We start from the raw sequence: 20,821 nt of genomic DNA on the forward strand, positions 1-20,821 counted from the left end.
CAGTGGTTAAGTGTGATGTGATACATGAGTATGCAGTGGTTAAGTGTGATGTCATACATGAGTATGCAGTAGCTAAGTGTGATGTCATACATGAGTATGCAGTGGTTAAGTGTGATGTCATACATGAGTATGCAGTAGCTAAGTGTGATGTCATACATGAGTATGCAGTGGTTAAGTGTGATGTCATACATGAGTATGCAGTAGCTAAGTGTGATGTCATACATGAGTATGCAGTGGTTAAGTGTGATGTCGTCATGCATGAGTATGCAGTAGCTAAGTGTGATGTCATACATGAGTATGCAGTGGTTAAGTGTGATGTCATACATGAGTATGCAGTAGCTAAGTGTGATGTCATACATGAGTATGCAGTAGCTAAGTGTGATGTCATACATGAGTATGCAGTGGTTAAGTGTGATGTCATACATGAGTATGCAGTGGTTAAGTGTGATGTCATACATGAGTATGCAGTAGCTAAGTGTGATGTCATACATGAGTATGCAGTGGTTAAGTGTGATGTCGTCATGCATGAGTATGCAGTAGCTAAGTGTGATGTCATACATGAGTATGCAGTGGTTAAGTGTGATGTCATACATGAGTATGCAGTAGCTAAGTGTGATGTCATACATGAGTATGCAGTAGCTAAGTGTGATGTCATACATGAGTATGCAGTGGTTAAGTGTGATGTCATACATGAGTATGCAGTGGTTAAGTGTGATGTCATACATGAGTATGCAGTGGTTAAGTGTGATGTCATACATGAGTATGCAGTGGTTAAGTGTGATGTCATACATGAGTATGCAGTGGTTAAGTGTGATGTCATACATGAGTATGCAGTAGCTAAGTGTGATGTCATACATGAGTATGCAGTGGTTAAGTGTGATGTCGTCATGCATGAGTATGCAGTGGTTAAGTGTGATGTCATACATGAGTATGCAGTGGTTAAGTGTGATGTCATACATGAGTATGCAGTGGTTAAGTGTGATGTCATACATGAGTATGCAGTGGTTAAGTGTGATGTCATACATGAGTATGCAGTAGCTAAGTGTGATGTCATATATGAATATGCAGTGGTTAAGTGTGATGTCGTCATACATGAGTATGCAGTGACTAAGTGTGATGTCATACATGAATATGCAGTGGTTAAGTTAAGCATTGCCGCAGAAACATATTAGGCTATGTGAAAGCATGGGTTTTTAGCCTCCATGCCTGCTTCTGGCGAGTAGTAACTCCTCAGTGTAGTTGTCTCCCAACACAGTGTTAGCAGAGTTCTCCACTGCCCGTGGCCTCAGGGCTCTTTCCTAGGAGGGCCTCTTTCCAGAGCTCTTAACCACCAGTCCCCTCTAGAGCCAGTGATTTTGAGAAGGGCGAGTGACTGTGAGTCTGCTCTGCATTTGACCCTCCCCTCATTGCAGCACAGGGATGGGGCCCAGCCAGGGAGCTGCTTTCTTAATGACCATGACTTCCTCAGAGGCCGGGACTTTAAGCAGAGTATGTGTACGAGTCCTGAGTATTTGCCCACATCACCATCATCACGGGGAGAGGGGTGGGGTGTGCAGAAGCAGAGTGCAGACAAATAGACTAAATGGTTGAGCATCCCCGACAGCCATCAAAGCTGGCATTAGGATCCAGGGGGACTTCCTGAACAGAGCCTGGGGACCCACTTCACTAACAAGGTGAGCAGGGAGACTGGGCATCTACACAGCTGGCAGCATTTGGGGAAGACAGGCTTCATGCTGTCTACCATTTGAGACGTCTTGTTCACAATCTGTGATACCGGGGTATGTTGTCAATGGCTCTTAGTAGTATGTCTACACCCATGGCTGGCCTGCCTGCCTTCCTTCCTAATTATTTTTATTTTATGTCTGTGAGTGTTTGCCTGGGCACCATGTATGTTCCTGGCATCCAAGGAGCTGCTGTGTGAGTGCTGAAAGTCAAGCACAGTCCTCCACAAGAGTGGTAAATGTTCTTCTCTTGAGGCAGTCTCTCCAGCCTCCGTGCCTCTTCTTACACACAAGTGTTCTCCCTCAGCTACACCAGTGACAGTCATCCTAACCTCACAGGAGGTCCTAGTCCTTAAGCCCAGAGGGTAGCAATAGTGGTTGTCAGCCAGCTGGTGTGTAGCATATGCTTCTGTACAGCAACATGTAATCAACACAGTTGCTTGTCTAATTGGCCTAAACTCTCTTGAGATGGAGTAACATTTTCTTACACTCATACATAAGCCGGCACACTGACACATTCAAGCACACACAGTACTCTGAAATGTTCTCTAGCTAAAAATCTTTGAGAGGTTTTTGTTTGACTATTTTTCGTCCTTCTTTTCTTCCTTTCTTTTTTCTAATTTAAACTTCATTAGTTAAAAAGTTACAAAGAAAAAACATCATCAACCAGAATTTGTCAGACCCAAAGACTGTGTAACGTAACAGAAACTGCGAGCTTCATGTTGGGTTTTATAATTTCCATATCAAATATATTTGTATGCACTTAGCCACCACCAAAAATGAGAGTTCTGGTTATGACTTCTATATCCTCTTCCATGAGTCATGTTCATTGGCTACGTTTAGTCCTTCCTCTTCCGTTCATATTCAGCCTTTCTTGTTTACCTTTCTACCTGATATATCACACATATACTGTTGGATAGATTCTGCATATGATGAAAACATGTGGGGAGTTTTCTTATAGATAGTGAGTGACTTCGTACTGTATATCCTAAGGCCATCCATTTTCCTGAAAATTTTGTCACTTTATTTTTCTTTAGAATTGAATTTCATGGGCACATGAATGGATAATAAAGTTTGGCATATATATAAAATAAATACTATCCCTCTCTGAAGAATAAGTACTACTCTCTGTAGCACTATGGTTTTAGTTTTTTGAGACAAGATCTCATGTGTTCCAAGCTAGCCTCAGACACCTGAGCCTGCGTTTCCACCTCCCAAGTGCTGGGACTGAGGCCTGACTCTAAACCTTCATTTTACTGCTCATTATGACAAATGTTGGTGTTCAGCTGGTTGGTAACAGCTACCTTATTTTGGGACAGGCTCTGGAGAGGTCCCCTCTAGCAGAATGGACCGCACAGTGGCCCTTGCTCTCCTTTTTTTTTTTTTGTGGGGGGGGGGGATGATTTTTCAAGACAGAGTTTCCTGGTTAGCCCTGGCTGTCCTGTAACTCATTCTGTAGACCAGGCTGACCTTGAACTTACAGATCCACCCGTCTCTGCCTCCCACTTGTTGTGCTAAGAGTAAAGGTATGTGATACTATGCCCTGGATGATGATGATGATGATGATGATTTTATTATTATTTTATGTGTAGTGGTATTTTGCCTGCATGTATGTCTATGTACTACATGCATGCCAGAGGAGGGCATTGGCTCTCCAAGAACTTGAGTGACAGGCAGCTGGCTGTGAGCTGCCATGTAGGTGCCAGCAACTGAAGCAAGGTCCTCAGGAAAGCAGCCAGTGCTCTCAACCACTGAGCCGTCTCTCCAGGCCCTGTCTTCACTTCTGAAGTTCATCAAGTCTGTCCTGTTTGATGTGGAAACATCTTGAGATGAACAGTGGGATCGGGATAGAGCGACTGGAACCTGCAAGCCGAAGGGACAGACGTCCTCTCCTTTCATCTCACTGTCTGACATGTTGCTTTTCCATGAAGGCCAGGGTTAGAGGGGGGACGACAAAGGGAGGAAGACTCCTCTCTCCAGAGCTTGTAGCCCTCTGGGGGCACTGAGCCTTTCATCGGCCACCAGTAGGCTTCTAGTGCTGGGTCTTTGTAATTGATGTTGATATAGAATAAGAAATAACATGGAATTTTCAACCATGGGATTGAACTACAGATTTTCCTAATTAGATAGGAAAATAACATATTTTAGAATATAAGTTAGACAAGAGTATGAATCAAAAGGGGGGAGATTTAGTGGACCTCTCTTTCTGGAATTAGGAGGAAAATACCTCAGGCCACTCCCAGGAATGATGATGTTCACGGAGTGTCAGATACGCTCCCCAAGGAGCGCCGGAGCCACTGCTGTCGCACACTTTGTTCTGCATCCGTGCAGCACGGGATCCTTCCAACAGGCTGTCCCGTCTGCACCTTCGGAGACTCGGACAATGAGATTTCTGAAGCCCCCTCCTCTGTGCCCGTCTTACTAACGCTCCTTCGCCTTGCTTTCTCTCTGTGGGGTAGGATGTTCCACTCCTAGGACTGCTCACCAGCAGTCTCCTGTTTGGTGCCCAGGATGAGGGTTCTCTGAGAGAGCATCACCGGTCTCCACGTCAGTTAGCGTGCCCCTCCTTCTCGGACTCAGAGGCAGCTTACTTTTAAGCTGGTGGACGCAGGGAGGTTTGCCCTGCAGACTCGTCCTCCTTGCTTTCCCATAGTGCCTTTCCTGCAGTCTCGGAGTGATGGCAGGCTGGGTTTTCCAGGCTCGGGCCTGGTGGGCATGGGTGGGTGAAGAACAGAGTGTCTGCAGCTGAGCTCCCATCACAGCACTTTCATCCGATAATGCTCACTGCATTTCCTCACTTTCTCTCTTTTGTAGCTAATTGCCAAGCATAGCTGGGAATCCACTGTGATTGACGTGGCCATGAGATTCACTCTGTGCTTATTCTTGGCAGGTATTTTAGGGTCGCCGTGCTTCCCTCCTCGGCAGATGTCAGCTGTCTGTTCCGCACAAAAGTCCATCCGCCCACGGAATCTGTGCTGTACAACGATGTGTTCAGGGTGGCCATTTCTCAGGTGGTCCTTCAGCAGAAGACACTGAGAGTCGATCTCTGCTCTGTCAGTAAACGCCGCAGGGAGGAATGCCTGGTAGGCACCATCGCCGTAATCCTAATCGCTCTCAGATAAGACTGTGGTCCTGGTCTGCAAAGTGCTTCTCCTTACCACTTGACCAACAGTGGCCACAGCTCTTTCTTTTTCAATGTTTATTTCTTTATTTGGGTATGGGTGTTGGCGTGCACGTGTGCCAAGGCATGGACGAGAAGGTGAAAGGCAGCGCAGAGGAATTCATGTTCTCGCAGGTTCTGAGGATAAAGCACAAGTCATCCGCTTGGTGGCAAGCACCTTTGCCCACTCAGCCATCTTGCCAGCCCTGATTTTTTCTAGAATGTTTTTTCCTCTCATTCCAGAATTTTAAATTCTACTTGTAAACTATAACATTCCATACAGCTTGACTTTGTGTTCCTGTTCGTTGGGTGTGGAAGAACTTTTGCCTCTGCTACAGCCATCTCTGTGGAGTGTTTTCAGTTTCCAGCGCTTGACCTGTGTGTGGAGAGCTCTCTGTATTAAGCTCCTCTAAGCCTGGAACGATGTCATGGGAGTTTGATGATGGAGAATTTGATTACCTCCATTTTCCGATAGCAACTGCCCAAAGTGGTTTGTGCTCCTAGATGGTGGAGCTGGATATCAAAACCGTCCCATGCATAATTCATTGATTCAACCTGAAATTAAGTGGCCAGGTGGTAGTGGTGGCAAAGATGCACACCTTTAACCTCAGTACTCGGGAGGCAGAGGCAGGGGGATCTCCGTGAGTCTGGACTACAGAGTGAGTTCCAAAATACCGAGGAACCCTCTGCCTCAAAAAGACAAAGACAAAGAATTGAAACCCAACAAGACACTGAGTGTGGTTCCTTTAGTCAGCCTGTTCGCCCTTCCTTGTATGAGGGCATCCAGACAGCGCACACATGGTCAAAACGGTTTGTGTGGTCCAGTGCAGGACAAGCACTTATTTAATGATGACCGCAGGAAGAAAGACAGGCAGTTTCCTCTTTTTTTTTCTTTTTTTTTTTGTTTTGTTTTGTTTTGTTTTTTGTTTGTTTTTGTTTTCTTTATTCGAAAAAAAAATACTATATCATGATAAAATTAGAAAGCAACCATGATGATTCTGTTTGGCCATTAGACGTTGTCAGTACAGTGGATAACATGGTTATCATGTGTCAAAGCTGCCAGTAAAATTAATAAATATGTTAAGGGGTAGCCTTGAAGAGACTGTGAGCCTGAGGTCAGACCCCAGCCGTGAGCAGGTGGGGTCCGAAGCCATCTTACCTTTTTTTTGGATTTTTTTTTTTTTTTTTTTTTGGATATTCTAGTGACCCACGGCTTCAAAGAAAACTTGTTAAATTATCATTCAAGAACAAAATCAGCATCTCTGACTTTAAGCTTTTTATAATGGTGGTTTATAATAGTCAAGTCATTCTTCTGACTTATTAAAAGGAGTACTTTGGTTTCAACTTAGTCATTTATCTTTTTTTTTTTAAATTTGATTCCACATTCAGAAAAAGTTGTGTGCTTAGTCATTGGGGAAATTAGTTGGGAAATTTAACATTCCAAAACAATCCCAGGATGGGCAGTTAGATCGGGCACTCTTTCTTATTGAACCACGGGTAAAGATAGAAATCCGTCTAGATTTAAAACTACCAGTGCTGAGGAGGGGAGATGGCCCATGGACTAGCTGCCCCTGCACATGATGAGTGCCTCGGTCTAGACCGCAGCACCCGTGTAGAAGCAGGACCCAGTGGTGCATGCCTTAAGGGGCTAGAGGCCTAGAGTCTTTACTCCAGATCCAGTGAGGGACCCTGTCATTCCTAAAAAATAACAACAGTGAAGAAGAAATTGAGAAAAATGTCTGAAAGTCATCCTCTGACCACTATACATTTACTCAAGAACACGCAGGCACACACACACACACACACACACACACACGCACACACATGCATACACACGCACACACACACATGCATACACACACACGCACACACACACATACACACGCACACATGCATACACACACACATACACACGCACACACATGCACACACACACACACACAGTCCTTTATGTCACCAGTAGTGTGTTAGTTCTGCTTTAAGACAAGCTCGCCCAGTCATCCTCTGTCTTAGCATTACAAATACTAATTTAATTTAAACATCTCGTTTTTCTCTCTCCTTTATTTCTCCCATTGCCCGTAGGCTGGGACGCAGATCAGCTTGGCGGATTTACCATTTTCCAATGAGATTTTCATGCTGTGGTATAATTTGCTTCCTTCCAAGCAAATACCTTGCAAGAAGAAGGAAGAAGGAGGCGGGCAGCCTGGTGCTCAGTCACCGCAGCCCGCACTTGACTCTGCAGACTTGGTGAGTCAGCTGGGAGCAGCAGTATCATGACATGGAACCCAGACTTCGGAGGAGGACAGGGGCTCTGCTGGGCTTCATGAGTGTCTCTCCCCCTCCCCAGCATCCTAGGAGAGACCAGTTTCAGCCTGGAATCAGGAGGAACTTATCTCCCATAAAATAGTTACGTGGGGCTTTGGAGTCTTAAATGGCCATGGCAACCTTTGATTTTAACTCATATTTTTGTCCATTGAGTAATGTATTTGAAGCACTTCCTTTAGTTAATTATCAGTTTTCAGTCTGGAGGCATGTTAATTTTCCATCTTATCCATCAATATTCTTAGACATCTTTCTGTCAAAAAATTTAACTAGTAGATGGTTTTTCCACACACACTGAGAAGTCTGCTGGAACACAAGACTGGGTTCTACTGCGGACGTCCCACTGTTTGCTTGCCAGTCCTCAGCGATGTGCTTCCCCGTCTGGACCACAGTGCTTTACCACCGCTCCCAGTCTTTGAGTTGTTCTGGGATCAGACCCAGGTCCTCGTGCACCGAGGGCACCGTGCACCACGAGCCTTCTCCTCTCCCTGTGTGATGAGCATTGAAGCAGCCCCTCCCCATCTCCATTTAGGAGACATTTGAGAGGATAGCGACATTAATCCCTTACAAGTCTGCTGGGTCCACCCGCTGCCGCCTGGGCTTTGGTTGAAAAGTCAATGTCTTTATTTGCAGAATTTTGGTCTCGCTACCTACATCTTTTTAGGAGCATACTCATTTCAGTGAGATTGTCTTCATGTGCTCACATTTAACATTCTAGTGTTTTCTCATAATTGAGTTCATATCTGAAAGGTAGAGATGTTCAGCCATTAAAAGCTAGAACTCTGGGCTCCTTCTCCAGCACCGTGCCTGCCTGAACGCTGCCATGCTTCCTGCCCTGATGACAACGGACTGTAAAGTAGTGTGAGACAGGCCCATTACATGCTGTCCTTGAAGAGTTGCCTTGGTCATGGTGCCTCTTCACCATGAGAGAATCCTAACTAAAACACCCACAAAGACTGAGATGTGAAGCCGTCCGCCTGATGGCTGGGATGGCGTCCATCGGGTTGATGGGTTGATGGGTTGATGGGTTGATGGGTTGGTTTCCGACTCTGACTCTAAGTTGGGGAGCTCTTTACTACTTACGTCAGATTCCCGGAGGCAGCCACTGGCTCACGCTTGCTCCTCAGTGGAGCACAGGTAGCGGGCAGTAATGGGTGAGTTAAGGTCGTCTGCTCTTAGAGTTATTACTGAGAGGGGTGTGCTGTTTCCTAAGGTTCTGTTGGCAGCGTCTGGCTGATTAGAGTGCTTGTGGTCTCCCCTCCTCCACACTAGTGTTCCGGGTTTACTGGTTTGCTCTGATCACGTGATTTATTCCTTTTCAGCTCTCCTGGTCATTTGTTTCTCATGTAAAATGCTTTTGTGGATAAGACTGTCTTCTTCCTCTGTGCTTAGTATTCCGCCCAGAGCTCCCACGGTGGTGTTGGGGTTGTCACGAGTGCTTTCGTGTGTGTGTGTGTGTGTGTGTGTGTGTGTGTGTGTGTGTGTGTGTGTGTGTGTGTGTGATTGTCCCACCCGTTTTGAGAGAGGACTGTGCTCATGTAGCAGTCTCGGTGGACAGTTACTCCTTTCAGGGTTTATATTGTTCTGGGTGTGGGTTGCTCACAAAAAGTCTGATGTTTCCACCTTTGCATGCAGTTGGCCTTTTTCCCTCACGGTTTTTAGTGGCCCTCCACTTGTTTCACTAGTTTTTCCCCTTGTGTGCACATATGTTGTATATGCATGTGTTCATTTGTGTGCAAGTTCCTGTGCCCTTGTGTGAGCATCCGTATGCAGACCATGGGACAGCTGAGGCTCCCACTCTTCATGTGCTTCTCACTTTGGTCTTTGAGACAGGACCTCGCTGGCCTGGACTTAGCCCTGGTAGTCTTCAAGCCCCAGCTGTCTCTGTAGCCTCCTGAGCACACAGGCAGTCACCGCCATGCCCAGGTCTTCTCACATGGATTCAGAGAATCAAATGCAGGCCCTGGGGCTTGCAAAGCAGCCACTCCTGACTGAGCCATAGCCCAGCCCCTTCCTTGTATTGGCACCTTGGCTTAGGAAGCTTCCTTCTTCTCTGGCCATGTCTGTTTGCAGTTCTAAATGCTTCTTGTGCTTGAGATTTAAAGGATTATTATTTAAAAAATAAAAATAAACAAGCAAGAAGATGAACTAGGAAGCTCTGTGTGCTGTGCCGGTGTTTCCTGGTTGGAGAAGTGTGGTTTCTCCTGCCCCTCGTATTGTGGTTTTTCCCTTTGTTTTTCTAGTCAGACTCCACAGATTGTGGCAAGAAGAGCTGTTAGTCCCAGTAGTTCAGCCAAGTCCGGCCACTGTGCCTCTGGAGCAGTCCGTGGCCAGGCAGTCTTCTGCCAGGCTTCTGAAGTCTGACTTCCCCGGGGTGAGCTTACATTCCTGACCCTGAAGCTTTGGAGCCCAATTGATGTGCAGGGCCCTGTGCCTCAGACTCCAAGGATGTGCAGAGCCCAGCCACCAGTTTACCCTCCTCATCCACTGGATGCTGCATCAAGAATGCCACCAACTTCCTGTGTCCCTGATCAGAGGGTCCCCAGACAGCTTGTCCTGGCAGTAGCCATGGTATCAGAGGGACTCTCTTGGCTTCCAGTCTGTGCTGCTCCTCTACTGCAAACCCTTGGATCCTCCCAGTGATGGGCAGACGTCAGGGGGCCCTGCCTGTCTCTCTTCCTCACAGCGTATTAGCTCAGCCTTCAGCTTCAGTTTTCGGTGGCCAAACTGGTCCCCCAGTTTTCTCTTGCCCCCATTCTGAGGATGATCAGTGGCTAGAGTCCTTGAACACACTTTTCCTTGTTGTGACTGGGTGTAGCACAAGCCACCTGGCTGTGACTGGGGCACCAGCTAACGTGTCTTAGCTGTTTGTCTTCTCTCTTGGTGGCTGTTTATCCTGACTCCTCTCCATCCATTCTCATGGTCATAGACTTACAATCTGTCATCTTGCCACTGATGATGCAATCTAAAATGTTAAAATGGACCGCACCCTTTCTCCTCCCACTGCTGACCAGGTTTTAGTCTCCTCTGATTGGAGCAGCTGCATTCCTATGCACTGAGGTGCTTCTCTTTGTCTTCATACCTGGAAAATCTGTAATTTCATCAGTTTCTCTTTAATATGCGAGTTGTAAAGGTTTAATTGCTGTCTCTGATAGACTTCAGCGTATGAGTCACCTGTGGGTCTGCCTCTGTTGTCGGTTGTTTCTTTTGGCTTCCTACCACTAGCCGTTGGTGGAAGGCTGGCCTTCTTGAATGAGGGCCTGAAAAAACGCCAGCTGAAATGTTGTAGAAATGAGGTGACTCTTCTGGAAGGGGGATGACAGCATGGGAACGTTGCCTGCATCACCCGGGGGTTCTGGATTCCAAGTTTTCTCTCTCCAGAACCCTGAGGCCCGAGATATCTGCCTGCTGTTGGGTTGCTAGCAGCTGGTTTTGGCTTTCTCTGTGTCTGGCTCTGTACAGATGCAGCTTAGGAAAGGCAAAAGCCTGAACAGAAACACCCTGGATAATATAATGCGGGGCCCACCTCCCCATTCCTTTCCTCCAACCTCTTTTATGTGGATTGCCTTGGTAGCTCTGCGCTCCATGCTGGTCTTTTCACGCTGTGGGCTGTGGGGCCGCCGTTCCAGGCAGCCCATCTGTTCACCCCGCAGGCCCCATGCCTAGGTTGACAAATGTCTGTGGAGGAAACACTGGCAGTGATGGTCATCTTTCTTCTATCTCTTTTTTTCCCTGGGACCTCAGTCTGACAGCCTGACAGCCCCTGACAGTCCTCTTGCTCTGTAACATCTGGGAGTTTGTATTTGTTTTGGTTTCATTTTGTTCAGCTTTCATATTTGTTCTCAGCAGGAGAAGTGGGTCTGGCACAAGCTGTTTCACATCATATTTGGAGTGTGTGGCGCTAACTGCCGTCTGGCTTCCGTACTGCAGGATGCTGTGTCAGCCTTACTCGCGAGAACTTCAGCTGAGCTGTTGGCTGTGGAGCAAGAACTGGCCCAAGAGGAGGAGGAGGAGGAAGAGGAGGAACTGAGGCCAGAGCAGCGGGGTCCAGGGGAAGATTGGTATGCAGTAACCAATCTTAGTTTCTCCAAGGAACTTTGGGGGCCCTTAGTTTGAAACAGTGTGACATCTGGGAGTGCTGGCTGGAGCCTCTCCTTGTCATTGGAGAGTTAGCAAAAGGAGTGGAGAGCCTGGCAGAGTTAGCCCATTGGTTGGGCTCTTCTCTCTTGCTGCGTCCTGTGCACTGACTTTTTGTTCAAGCTGTTCATCTAGAAAGCCACAGAAACCTTATGACAGAGCAGTGGATCTCCACTTGTAGGTCAGGACCCCTGGGGTCTGATCGACCCTTTCACTGGGGTCACCTAAAACCATCAGAAAACACAGATACTTATGTTATGATTCATGATGGTCTCAACACCACAATTGTGAAGTAGCAGCAAAACAGTATTGTGTTCGGGGCTTACCACAACATAAGGAACTGTGTTAAAGGGTCACAACATCAGGAAGGTTGAGAGCCACTGCTGTAAAGTCATAGATGAGGTAAAACTGACTTATTTCCCTTGATTAGAAACGCCATTCAGGCTGTCCTTGGGCAAAGTTTTTGTTACCGTTGCAGAACTGGTCTTGAGTTTCCTCTCTGTGTCAGTAGCCCATCCTTTAAGGATTCCAGGTCATGTGTCTATGTGTCTGTGTTTCTGTGTGTCCGAATGTGAAGGGTCATCTCCCAGGAGTTCTCTATGTTCTCTAAAAAGACATTTTAGCAAATGCCTCCATTTTGAGTAGCTTCCATCTATAAACGAATTAAGATTAAAGTCCTTTTATGAAACAACTTATGAAAGTCGTTTTACTGTTATGTGTGGTGGACTGCTGTTAGCGAGTAAGTAAGGTCTGCCCTCCTGTGTATGTTACATGTAATGATAAAACACGTTAGACACTCAGCATGACGAGGAATGTCACAGACGTTGGTCGTGGACATTGGTAAGGAAGGGCTGCAGCAGTGATGTAAGGCATGGGGACACAGTGGGTAACGCCCGGTGGGAGAGGCCATCATCTTTGTCCTAGTGTCTTTAAGCATCTAACGTTCCTACTAATTCAAGGACTATACTTAGTAGCTTTAAGAAGGGGGACTTTTAGTTCACTGTAGTATTTGTTCGTTCTCCCTTGTGTTCCTTTCATGGCCAGATACTTAATAACCAGTCTGTGTCAGTCTGCCAATATGTCACCCGTTGTGATTAAGGCTTGACATTTAAAAGTCAGTGGAAAAGAATCTTTCTAGTTCCAGGACAGGAGACTCAGCAAGCCATGTTCCAGGCCTCGCAGTCCTGCGGTATACATTCTGTATAACCTGATCAAATTCTTTAACGATATCTTTTGATATTTTTATTTATTTTTATTTTATGCGTATGGGTATTTTGTCTACATATACATGTGCACTATGTGCATGCAGTTCCCCCAAGAGGCCAGAAGAGGGCATCTGATCCTCTGGACCTGGACTTAACAGAGGGTTGTGAACTCTTGCCAAGGAGCTGGAAACTAAACCTGGGACCTCTGGAAGAGCAGCCAGTGCTCTTAACCCCGGGCCGTCTCTCTGGCCGTGTGGTCTTGTTCTCATCACCACCCACATGCAGGCCACAGCTCTTGTTAAGGAAGAGCATGTGAGGCCGTGAGTCACCGGGTAGTTCAGTAACAAACGTCTGCACAGGTCTCTGCCTGCCTGCCTGACAGTGAACAGTTAGTAACGCAACCCTCAAGCCTTAGCGAAGAATAATCAAGAATTATGACTGATAGTACAATGAACTGATAATATTAAGTTATTTTATAGTGAATGTTATGTGTTTACATGCTGAAGTTAAAATTGGTCTGTGGTTCTTGGATATTTCTGTTGAATATCTAGAGACTTGGTCAAGTTTCATAAACAGCATTTTTGTAGTGGTAATTTTAGTGGTGATTTTGCTCTGGATTCCTGAAGCATACAGTGAGAACCTATTTTTCTTGGTCTACTTAGTTAGTCAAAGAGCTTCCAGCTGTCACAGTGTGTCTCCGATCGCAGGTAGATGGATGACCACGCCTCCATAGGCCTGCCATAATGAAAATGACTCTGTTTTGTTCTGTTTCACCATAGTTTAACGATGCTAAGAGAGGCCTCTGCCGAAACTGTGGCTGCGAAAGAGTCTGGGGTTCACTTGGCAGAGGGCGGTCACTGCCCAGAAGACCCGAGTCCATGCACTAGGGGGCCTGGGACAAGCAGAGACCAGTGTCGGAAGGAGAAGGGGCGCACTGAAGACCCCGGCCAGCCAGCAACTGCGGTTCCCACCCTGGTAAATGTTCGCTGCAACCTCCTGAGGGAAGCCTTGGAGACGCCACCCAAGGGGTTCCTTGTTTTCTCGTCTCAGTCAGCAGTGGGCCCCACGGATGGCTGACAGACTTCTATGGCCCTGTCACCACTCGGCATCGAAAGCACTTTAGCATTTCACGGGGCCAGAAGGTCAACTCTTCCGTTATATTGGCAGAAGCAATACTTGCTCCTTGGTCTCTCAACTCTGTGAATGTTAGACGTTGTCTGGGGCTCGAGGAATAGCTGAGTTGGTACAGTGCTTACAGAACAAATAGCCACGGTGGGCACATCGCTGTCATCCTGGCACTCGAAGATAAAGGCGGCATAACCTGTAGTGAGCATATAGGCTGGCTGACATATACATGACCCATCTCCAAAACAACCAACCAAACAACGACTAAGACATATTTCTTAATTAAATATTTTCTGACCTAGATGTGGTGATTCCTATAAGGCCAGCCCTCCTGATGCAGGAGGATTATGAGCGTCAGGCCAGCCTGGGCCCCATGGCAAGACTCCATCTCAAACAAATCTTGTTTCTATTATAGAGACATCAGGGGCAGGGGCTGCTTAATGGTACCAAGTTGCAAGTCTATTTCAGTGTGAAACATGAAGTAAGAATTCAAGTTCACCTTGGCTGGCTGGAATGCTAGCAGGAACCTGTTTTGAAGATGACACTGATTTGGTTAGGCCCAGTGTCTTAGTTGGGGTTTCCACTGCTGTGACCAAAGACCAAGGCAACTCTTATAAAGGACAACATCTAATTGGGGCTGGCTTACAGGTTCACAGGTTCAGTTCATTATCATCAAGGTGGGAGCATGGTGCTGGAGAAGGAGCTGGAAATGCTATATCTTGATCCACAGGGAGCCAGAAGGAGGCTTAGGACCTCAAAGCCCTCCCCCACAGTGATGTACTTCCTATAACAAAGCCACACCTACTCCAACAAGGCCACACCTCCTAATAGTAGCACTTCCCATGGGCCAAGCATATCCAGACCACCACACCTAGGAAGTATGCACAGACAACGTGACCTTGGGTGAGAATCTGTCAAATGCCATCATTACCAGGGCATTCCCCTAACAAGACTGCAGTGCCCATGCATCTGTAAAGGGCATGGAGAGAAACCGCTCTGGAGAGTTGGGTTTAGGGAACAGCATCTGATTTATTGCAGGTGAACAACCACTTGTATAATGGAAGCCTGTAACTGGTTAGCACTTTACCTCATGTCTATGCACCATGTGCTTGCCCACAGTGACAGGAAAAGGGAGGCAGATCCCCTGGAACTAGAGTTGTAGATAGATGTGAGCTGCTGTGTGGGTGCTGGAAATTGAACCTGGGACCCGACAAGAGCAGCCAGTGCTCTTAACTACTGAGCCATCTCTCCAGAAGCTATATTGAATTTTTAATCATTTTTTTATCATCGTACCATGTTCTGACAAAGATCAGTTTAACGATAATACATGTCCAAATAAGATTCTTCGAAGTAGAAAGCCGCCTCCCCTCTCTCCTTTCTGAAACATGGTTCTCTGTTAGACAAGCCTTGCTCGCAGCACTGGTGGAGGAGTCTCTGCCTAACTTTCGATCTTTGCTCACTCACTCGCATGCTGCTGTCTGCTCCTGATGAATCGCCAACTTTCATTGCAGGTGGATAAGGAGACGAATACAGATGAAGCAGTTGACAGCAACATTGCAGTTCGTCCAAAAGACCGCAGCAGCCTGAGCTCTCAGCACCATCCGTTTGTGAGAAGCAGCGTGATCGTGCGTTCACAAACCTTTTCCCCAGGCGAGAGGAGCCAGTACATCTGCAGGGTAAGGGGCAGCATTGCTGAGGGGCCAGCCTTGTCGGCCACACCCCCACCAGTGAGTGGCCAGCCATGGCAGCCACGCCCCCCGCCAGTGAGTGGCCCGATAATAACCAGGAGCTGTGCAAGGGAGCTGCACATCTGACTGGAGACACTAATGCCTGGAAAGACTGCAGGGCAGGTGTACAGTATCATACCCTGGGGGTTCTTGTAGTCGGTTTGTTTTCCCAAACACTCAATGTCTTGCTGGCCCTAATGGAATTTACTTGGCAAAGAAGTAGTTTAAGGATTTAGATGCTAAGAATTGTTGAACTTTTATGTTTAGAAACAAAGTAACTTAAGAAATGTATTTTGCCTATTTCGTATGCATTTCTAACCATGTTAATCTCGCTGAAGAGAAAATATAAATTGGATTTTACAACAAAAATCATGTTCTAAGACCTCCAGTCCCCAAATCAGACTCAGTCCTGTGAAGAAAATTACTAGATTTACATCAGTTTCCCAAATTTTATTTCATGAATTATTTATGAATCACAGTAAGTAATTTAATATTATGTACAATAAGAGACAGACTTTTAAATTTCCAAACTTATTCAGGCAATAAAATACTTTTATTGGAAACTTTTCTAGAACCAAAGACCCTGCCCCCTTCCATTTTCGATCTTTTGTCCTTGTGAGTGAGCCAGACCCTAATGCCTAAGAAGCCATGAAGTGCGGCGGGCGGTCTTTCCCATGGCAGGCTGTAGGCAGGAGTCTCTGGGCAGCCTTTGCTGATAAGGCGACCTTCTGTTGAGCCTGAGCCAGGACAGGAGTGGGCATGCGCATTCTGGGCAGCTCAGGCTCTGAGCGCTGTCCTCTAGAGAAACAAACCACCTGTGAGCTACAAGGGCCGAACGGGATTCATTACGAAAAACGAAACCAGTTACCTTCACATGCGTCCAAAGGCAGGCAGCTCTTCAAGATGTTTAAGAAAATTAAGTTCAAAAAACCAAAGAGTAGGGAAGAAATTGTTTATGAAAGAGTTTCTTTAAAATACAGCTCGTGGGCTAAGGATGTGGCTCAGTGGTTGATCTGTTCCCTAGCCTGTGTGAGGCCCTGGGTTGACCAGCATGGGAGAGAAGCGGAAGAAGCGGGTAGCCTCTCGATACCGGCCTTATCCCATGAACGCCTCTGTCCCGACTGCCGCCAGCTCTGTTGCTTGTTTGGTGATTGTTGTCTGTTCTTTTTGTCTTTGTCACCAGTTAAATCGCAGTGACAGTGACAGCTCAACCTTGGCCAAAAAGTCCTTGTTTGTGAGAAACTCCACTGAGCGACGCAGTTTGCGTGTCAAAAGGGTACGTATCCCCGAGCCAGACTTGATGACCCTAAATTCCAGAGTGGTTGGGTGTCCATTGCCAGCTCTCCGGCTGGTCACTGAGGCCCCTGAGGTGCAGCTCTGAGCCACTTACTGAGCCAGGGTGCGTAGTTTGGCCCTGATTTGGCCTCAGACTCACTCTGTATTCTGTCTTTGAACTTATGATCTTCCTAGTCAGCCTGTCAGGGAGGAGGAGCCGTGTCCTCACGAGTCCCCAGGAAGAATGCCACAGCACATGCCGGCGCCACCGCCCAACTTGGAAAAGCCTTGTCTTCTGGCCCTCTTTTGTCCAACATAGATCTCATCACTAAATATCTAGGTTCTGTAACATCGTTTCCTTCATGCAATCCCTGCCTTCTCTAACACATACATAGCCCAGCGAGAAATATCTAAGCCTGCAAATGCTTTGAGTGCATGACTCCCCCCGCTTTAGAGTCAGAAATCTTTCCCAGGCTGGGGTGATGGCTCCTGAGTAAATGTGCTAACCACTCAGGGCAGATGACCCAAGTGAAAACGCTGCATGTGGTAGTACGCATCTCGTCCATGTGGGGACAGAGACTGGGGAGCTGCTTAGAAGCTCACAGGCCAGCGAGGCTGGGGCACACAGAGCAGCAGAAACAAGAGTCCTCGCCCCGGTGAGGAACCAGCTCTCAAAAGTTGTCCTCTGACTTTGACACACGCGGTGGTATGCACAGGCCTGTTACACACAAACACACGTACACTTCAGCAAAAGTGCATGGAGCCTCTTAAGGACTAGTGTGCAGTGTGTTGGCAATCAGCACTCAGCCATGAGCTCTCAGCGGAAAGAGCAGCACTGACTGGAGGCCTCCGTGCTTTACACTGCATGACTGCCTGTTTCATTGTCAGTGTAGCTGCACTGCCATTACATTGGGAAGGGCAGGGCGTGGTCGGAGGGCTCAGCACAGCATTGACCCCATGACTCACAGCGTGACAGCCGTGCAGACAACTTGTTATGCGCTGCACTTAGACCTCTACATGTTTTCAGATGGATTCCTAAATCAAAACGCCACCCGGTGTTTACTGGAACTGTATCTGCCTTCCCTAAAACCAGCTAAAATCCCTGGGTTAAGCGACATTTCAGGATTCACCTTTGTATAGCTAAAGGAGCTCTGTAAACTAAGCCTGTGAGTAACCAGCCCCGCTCAGCCCCTCCACTTCTGGTTAAAACGGCACAAAGCTGCCACCCCTAAATAAGATCTGCTTTGGAAGACGGGACATAGAAAGAAGAAAAAAACACCCCCTTCTCCCCCAGAAACCCTACAAAGCACCCCTGTGCTACCCACCCCTTTGTAGAATGCCTGCTCCCAAAGGGAGGTGCCGGTTTTAAATTCTCCCATAATTACTCAAGAGCTGGACATGGTGGAGACAGTGAAGCCCCCATAGATGTGTGGTTTAGCTCACTGAGGCTGGGGCAAACCCGTTTCCATCCTTAATCAACACCAAATCAGGGCCAGGAGACGTGAGGACATGTCTGCTCCTGCCTGACAGGGAACCGACAGACCAAGTGTGAGTGTCAGCTCAGTCCAGCTCTTCAACCTTGGAGAGAACTGCTTCAGGACAGGGCCCATAAATATTCTCAGGTACATGGGAGGCTGAACTTGGTAAATATGCCTTGAAATAAAAAGAAGGCTGGGGTATAACTTACTGATAAAATGCCTAGACCTACAAGGTCCCAAGTTCGATTTCCAGCACCATTAAAGGAAAAATAGGTATTTCCACTTGGGCGAGGTCTCAGTATAACTGAGTCAGAGAAGGGCCCCCTCATTTACATTCTTATGACCGTCGTAATTACTCTAGATCTCCAAACTAGGGCACTTGTTCTCACTCTTAGGCATCCCATAGCTTCCATCCCCCTGTTGTGAATCCAGGCAAGAAATCCTCTCCTCATGGTCCTGCTCCTGCTATCTCAGTTTAAGTCCTTTTCTCAAGCAGGCCTGCCTCATCCCCGAATCCTCTGTCTCTCTACAGCCTCTTCTGGTGGGTAAGACAGGAATTCACAGCTCACTGCTGAGCACAGCCCTACACTGCGTCCTTCCCTAACCTTCTGTCTACAGTAAGCCCGCCCGCCCCGCCCGCAGTCATTGCTCCTGCCTACCTCATTTGTTGATTGATGGGTAGGTGGGTCCTGGGGAGACCGTAGTGGAAGTAGATGTAAGCATCTGGACTGAAAGACAGACTCATGATCGGGTTTTAAAGTCTCCGCAGTTTAAAGTGGCACAGCTTTATTTTATACTCAGCGACTAGTTTGTGGCAGGCTGCCTTGAGACCAGCCTTGCTACTCTCAGTCCCAGGCTGGTGGAGCCTCCCTCTCTGGCTTTCTGCTGTGTCCCCAGTCACAGAAATGTAGATCTCAGGGCACCTTTGCCAAGCTTCTGCCTAGGGGTGATACTTTCCCACTGTCCTAGCCAGAGCAAGCTATGTGTCCAGTTTTGCCTCCTGTCATACGCAGGAAGGGCAGAGAGAGAAACAGGGGTCCCTGTCGTCTCCCTCTGCAGGCAGTCTGCCAGCCCACCCTCAGGAGGACTGCTCAGGAGTGCCCTGTGCGCACATCTCTTGACCTGGAGCTGGACCTGCAGGCCTCCCTGACCCGCCAGAGTCGCCTCAACGACGAGCTGCAGGCCCTGCGAGGCCTACAGCAGAAGCTGGAGGAGCTGAAAGCCCAGGGAGAGACCGACCTGCCCCCAGGCATGCTGGGGGACGAGAGATTCCAGAAGCTTCTGAAGCAAGCAGAGAAGCAGGTACAGAGGTCCAGGTCCCCCACTGGGTGGGGCCAGTGCAACTGGACCCTTGGGGCGTGGGTGGCACCTTAGAGGAAGTTCCCAACTTGGACATCTTCCCATCCTTTTACTTGGGGCGTGGCCACCGTACCGTTGCAATGTCTGCTGGGGTAGGGTTGGTCCATCAAGCTACAAACAGTAGCGCCCAAGCCCCAAGCAGGCAGGTGGCTCTGCAGTCTGACAGGAAGGGAGCCTCTCCACACTTCTTGTCTTTCAGCCAGTGGCTCCTATTATTTACATTTCAGCACTTTGCAGATTCACCAGCCACAGGAGTTATAGACATTGCTAATTTTATTCTTTCTAATTTTCACTTTCCTGCTTCAAAGATTACATTTCACTTAATGGTGGTCATTTGCCTTTTATCCTAAACATGTATAGAAAATAAAATTAAGTCACTGAATAAACAGATAATTGGGGGCTTGGTCTGTTTGGGTTTTGGAAATTTTTGGTTAGTTTGTGGCATCTCAGTATGTAAACCAGGCTGTCTTCAAAGAAACTCCCCTGCCTCTGACTCCAGAGCTGGGATTAAAGGCGAGTGCTATCACATACAGATTATATTGTAGGGTTTTATGTTTTTGTTTTGGGGGTTTTGTTTCTTTGGTTTTTAAGATAGCTTCTCACTAAATAGCTCGGGCTGACATTTAAGAATGCCTTCAATCTCAGCGCCTGGGAGACAGAGGCAGGGGGATCGGTGTAAAGTTCAACGCCAGCCTGGTCCACATATTTATTGGGTTCCAGGACAGCTAGAGCTGTATAGTGAGGCCTTGTCTCAAAACACAAAAGAGAGCATGTAATCCCCCTGCCTCAGCCTCCCAAGTACTGGGATTACAAATATGTACCACTCTGCCTAGCAAAAATGGAACATTTCAAAGGGACTGTTTCTAATGTGTAAGCAAACTAACTAGATATTACTGAATCTGCCTAAGTATAATATTGGTTTATTCCCAGGGCTAGGATTTATATTCTTGCTTAGCAATCTCTATTAATTTCTACATATAATCTTCAAGTAGAACTTTTCATACAGTTGGTATGTTACAAGTGCTTAAACTATTTTCTTTTTTTTTTTTTTCCTTTTTCTTTTTTTTTGGAGCTGGGGACGGAACCCAGGGCCTTGAGTTTGCTAGGCAAGCGCTCTACCACTGAGCTAAACCCCAACCCCAAAACTATTTTCTTTTAATGTAATCCTTAGGCTAGGAATCTAAAGTACAGATCATACTTCCTTGAAGTTTCTGGTAGGAAAGGACCCTCCATTAACAAATTGGTCTTTTGAACCAAAAGGCTTGGTTCCACCTGGTGGCAGTGTTGAGAAGCGACTGGACCACAAGAGCTT

The 20,821-nt window shown here is 47.2% G+C and overlaps 2 protein-coding genes across 1 annotated transcript in view; both read left to right on the forward strand.

Annotated features, from left to right (window-relative positions):
* Erich1 (glutamate-rich 1) overlaps nt 1-20,821 on the forward strand; it is a gene marked incomplete at its 5' end in the record, with an annotated part of 52,793,804 nt that overhangs the window by 21,618,586 nt on the left and 31,154,397 nt on the right.
* Nucleotides 1-20,821, forward strand: part of Wwc2 (WW and C2 domain containing 2) — a 164,197-nt gene that overhangs the window by 129,679 nt on the left and 13,697 nt on the right. The window contains 7 exon segments of the mRNA NM_001109111.1: nt 4,612-4,804; nt 6,964-7,128; nt 11,134-11,264; nt 13,325-13,520; nt 15,182-15,346; nt 16,581-16,673; nt 19,210-19,452. Coding sequence (NP_001102581.1) covers nt 4,612-4,804; nt 6,964-7,128; nt 11,134-11,264; nt 13,325-13,520; nt 15,182-15,346; nt 16,581-16,673; nt 19,210-19,452 — 1,186 coding nt within the window.

The sequence above is a fragment of the Rattus norvegicus genome, chromosome 16 (genome assembly GCF_021556685.1).
Source record: "Rattus norvegicus strain SHRSP/BbbUtx chromosome 16, alternate assembly SHRSP_T2T, whole genome shotgun sequence".
NCBI lineage: Eukaryota > Metazoa > Chordata > Mammalia > Rodentia > Muridae > Rattus > Rattus norvegicus.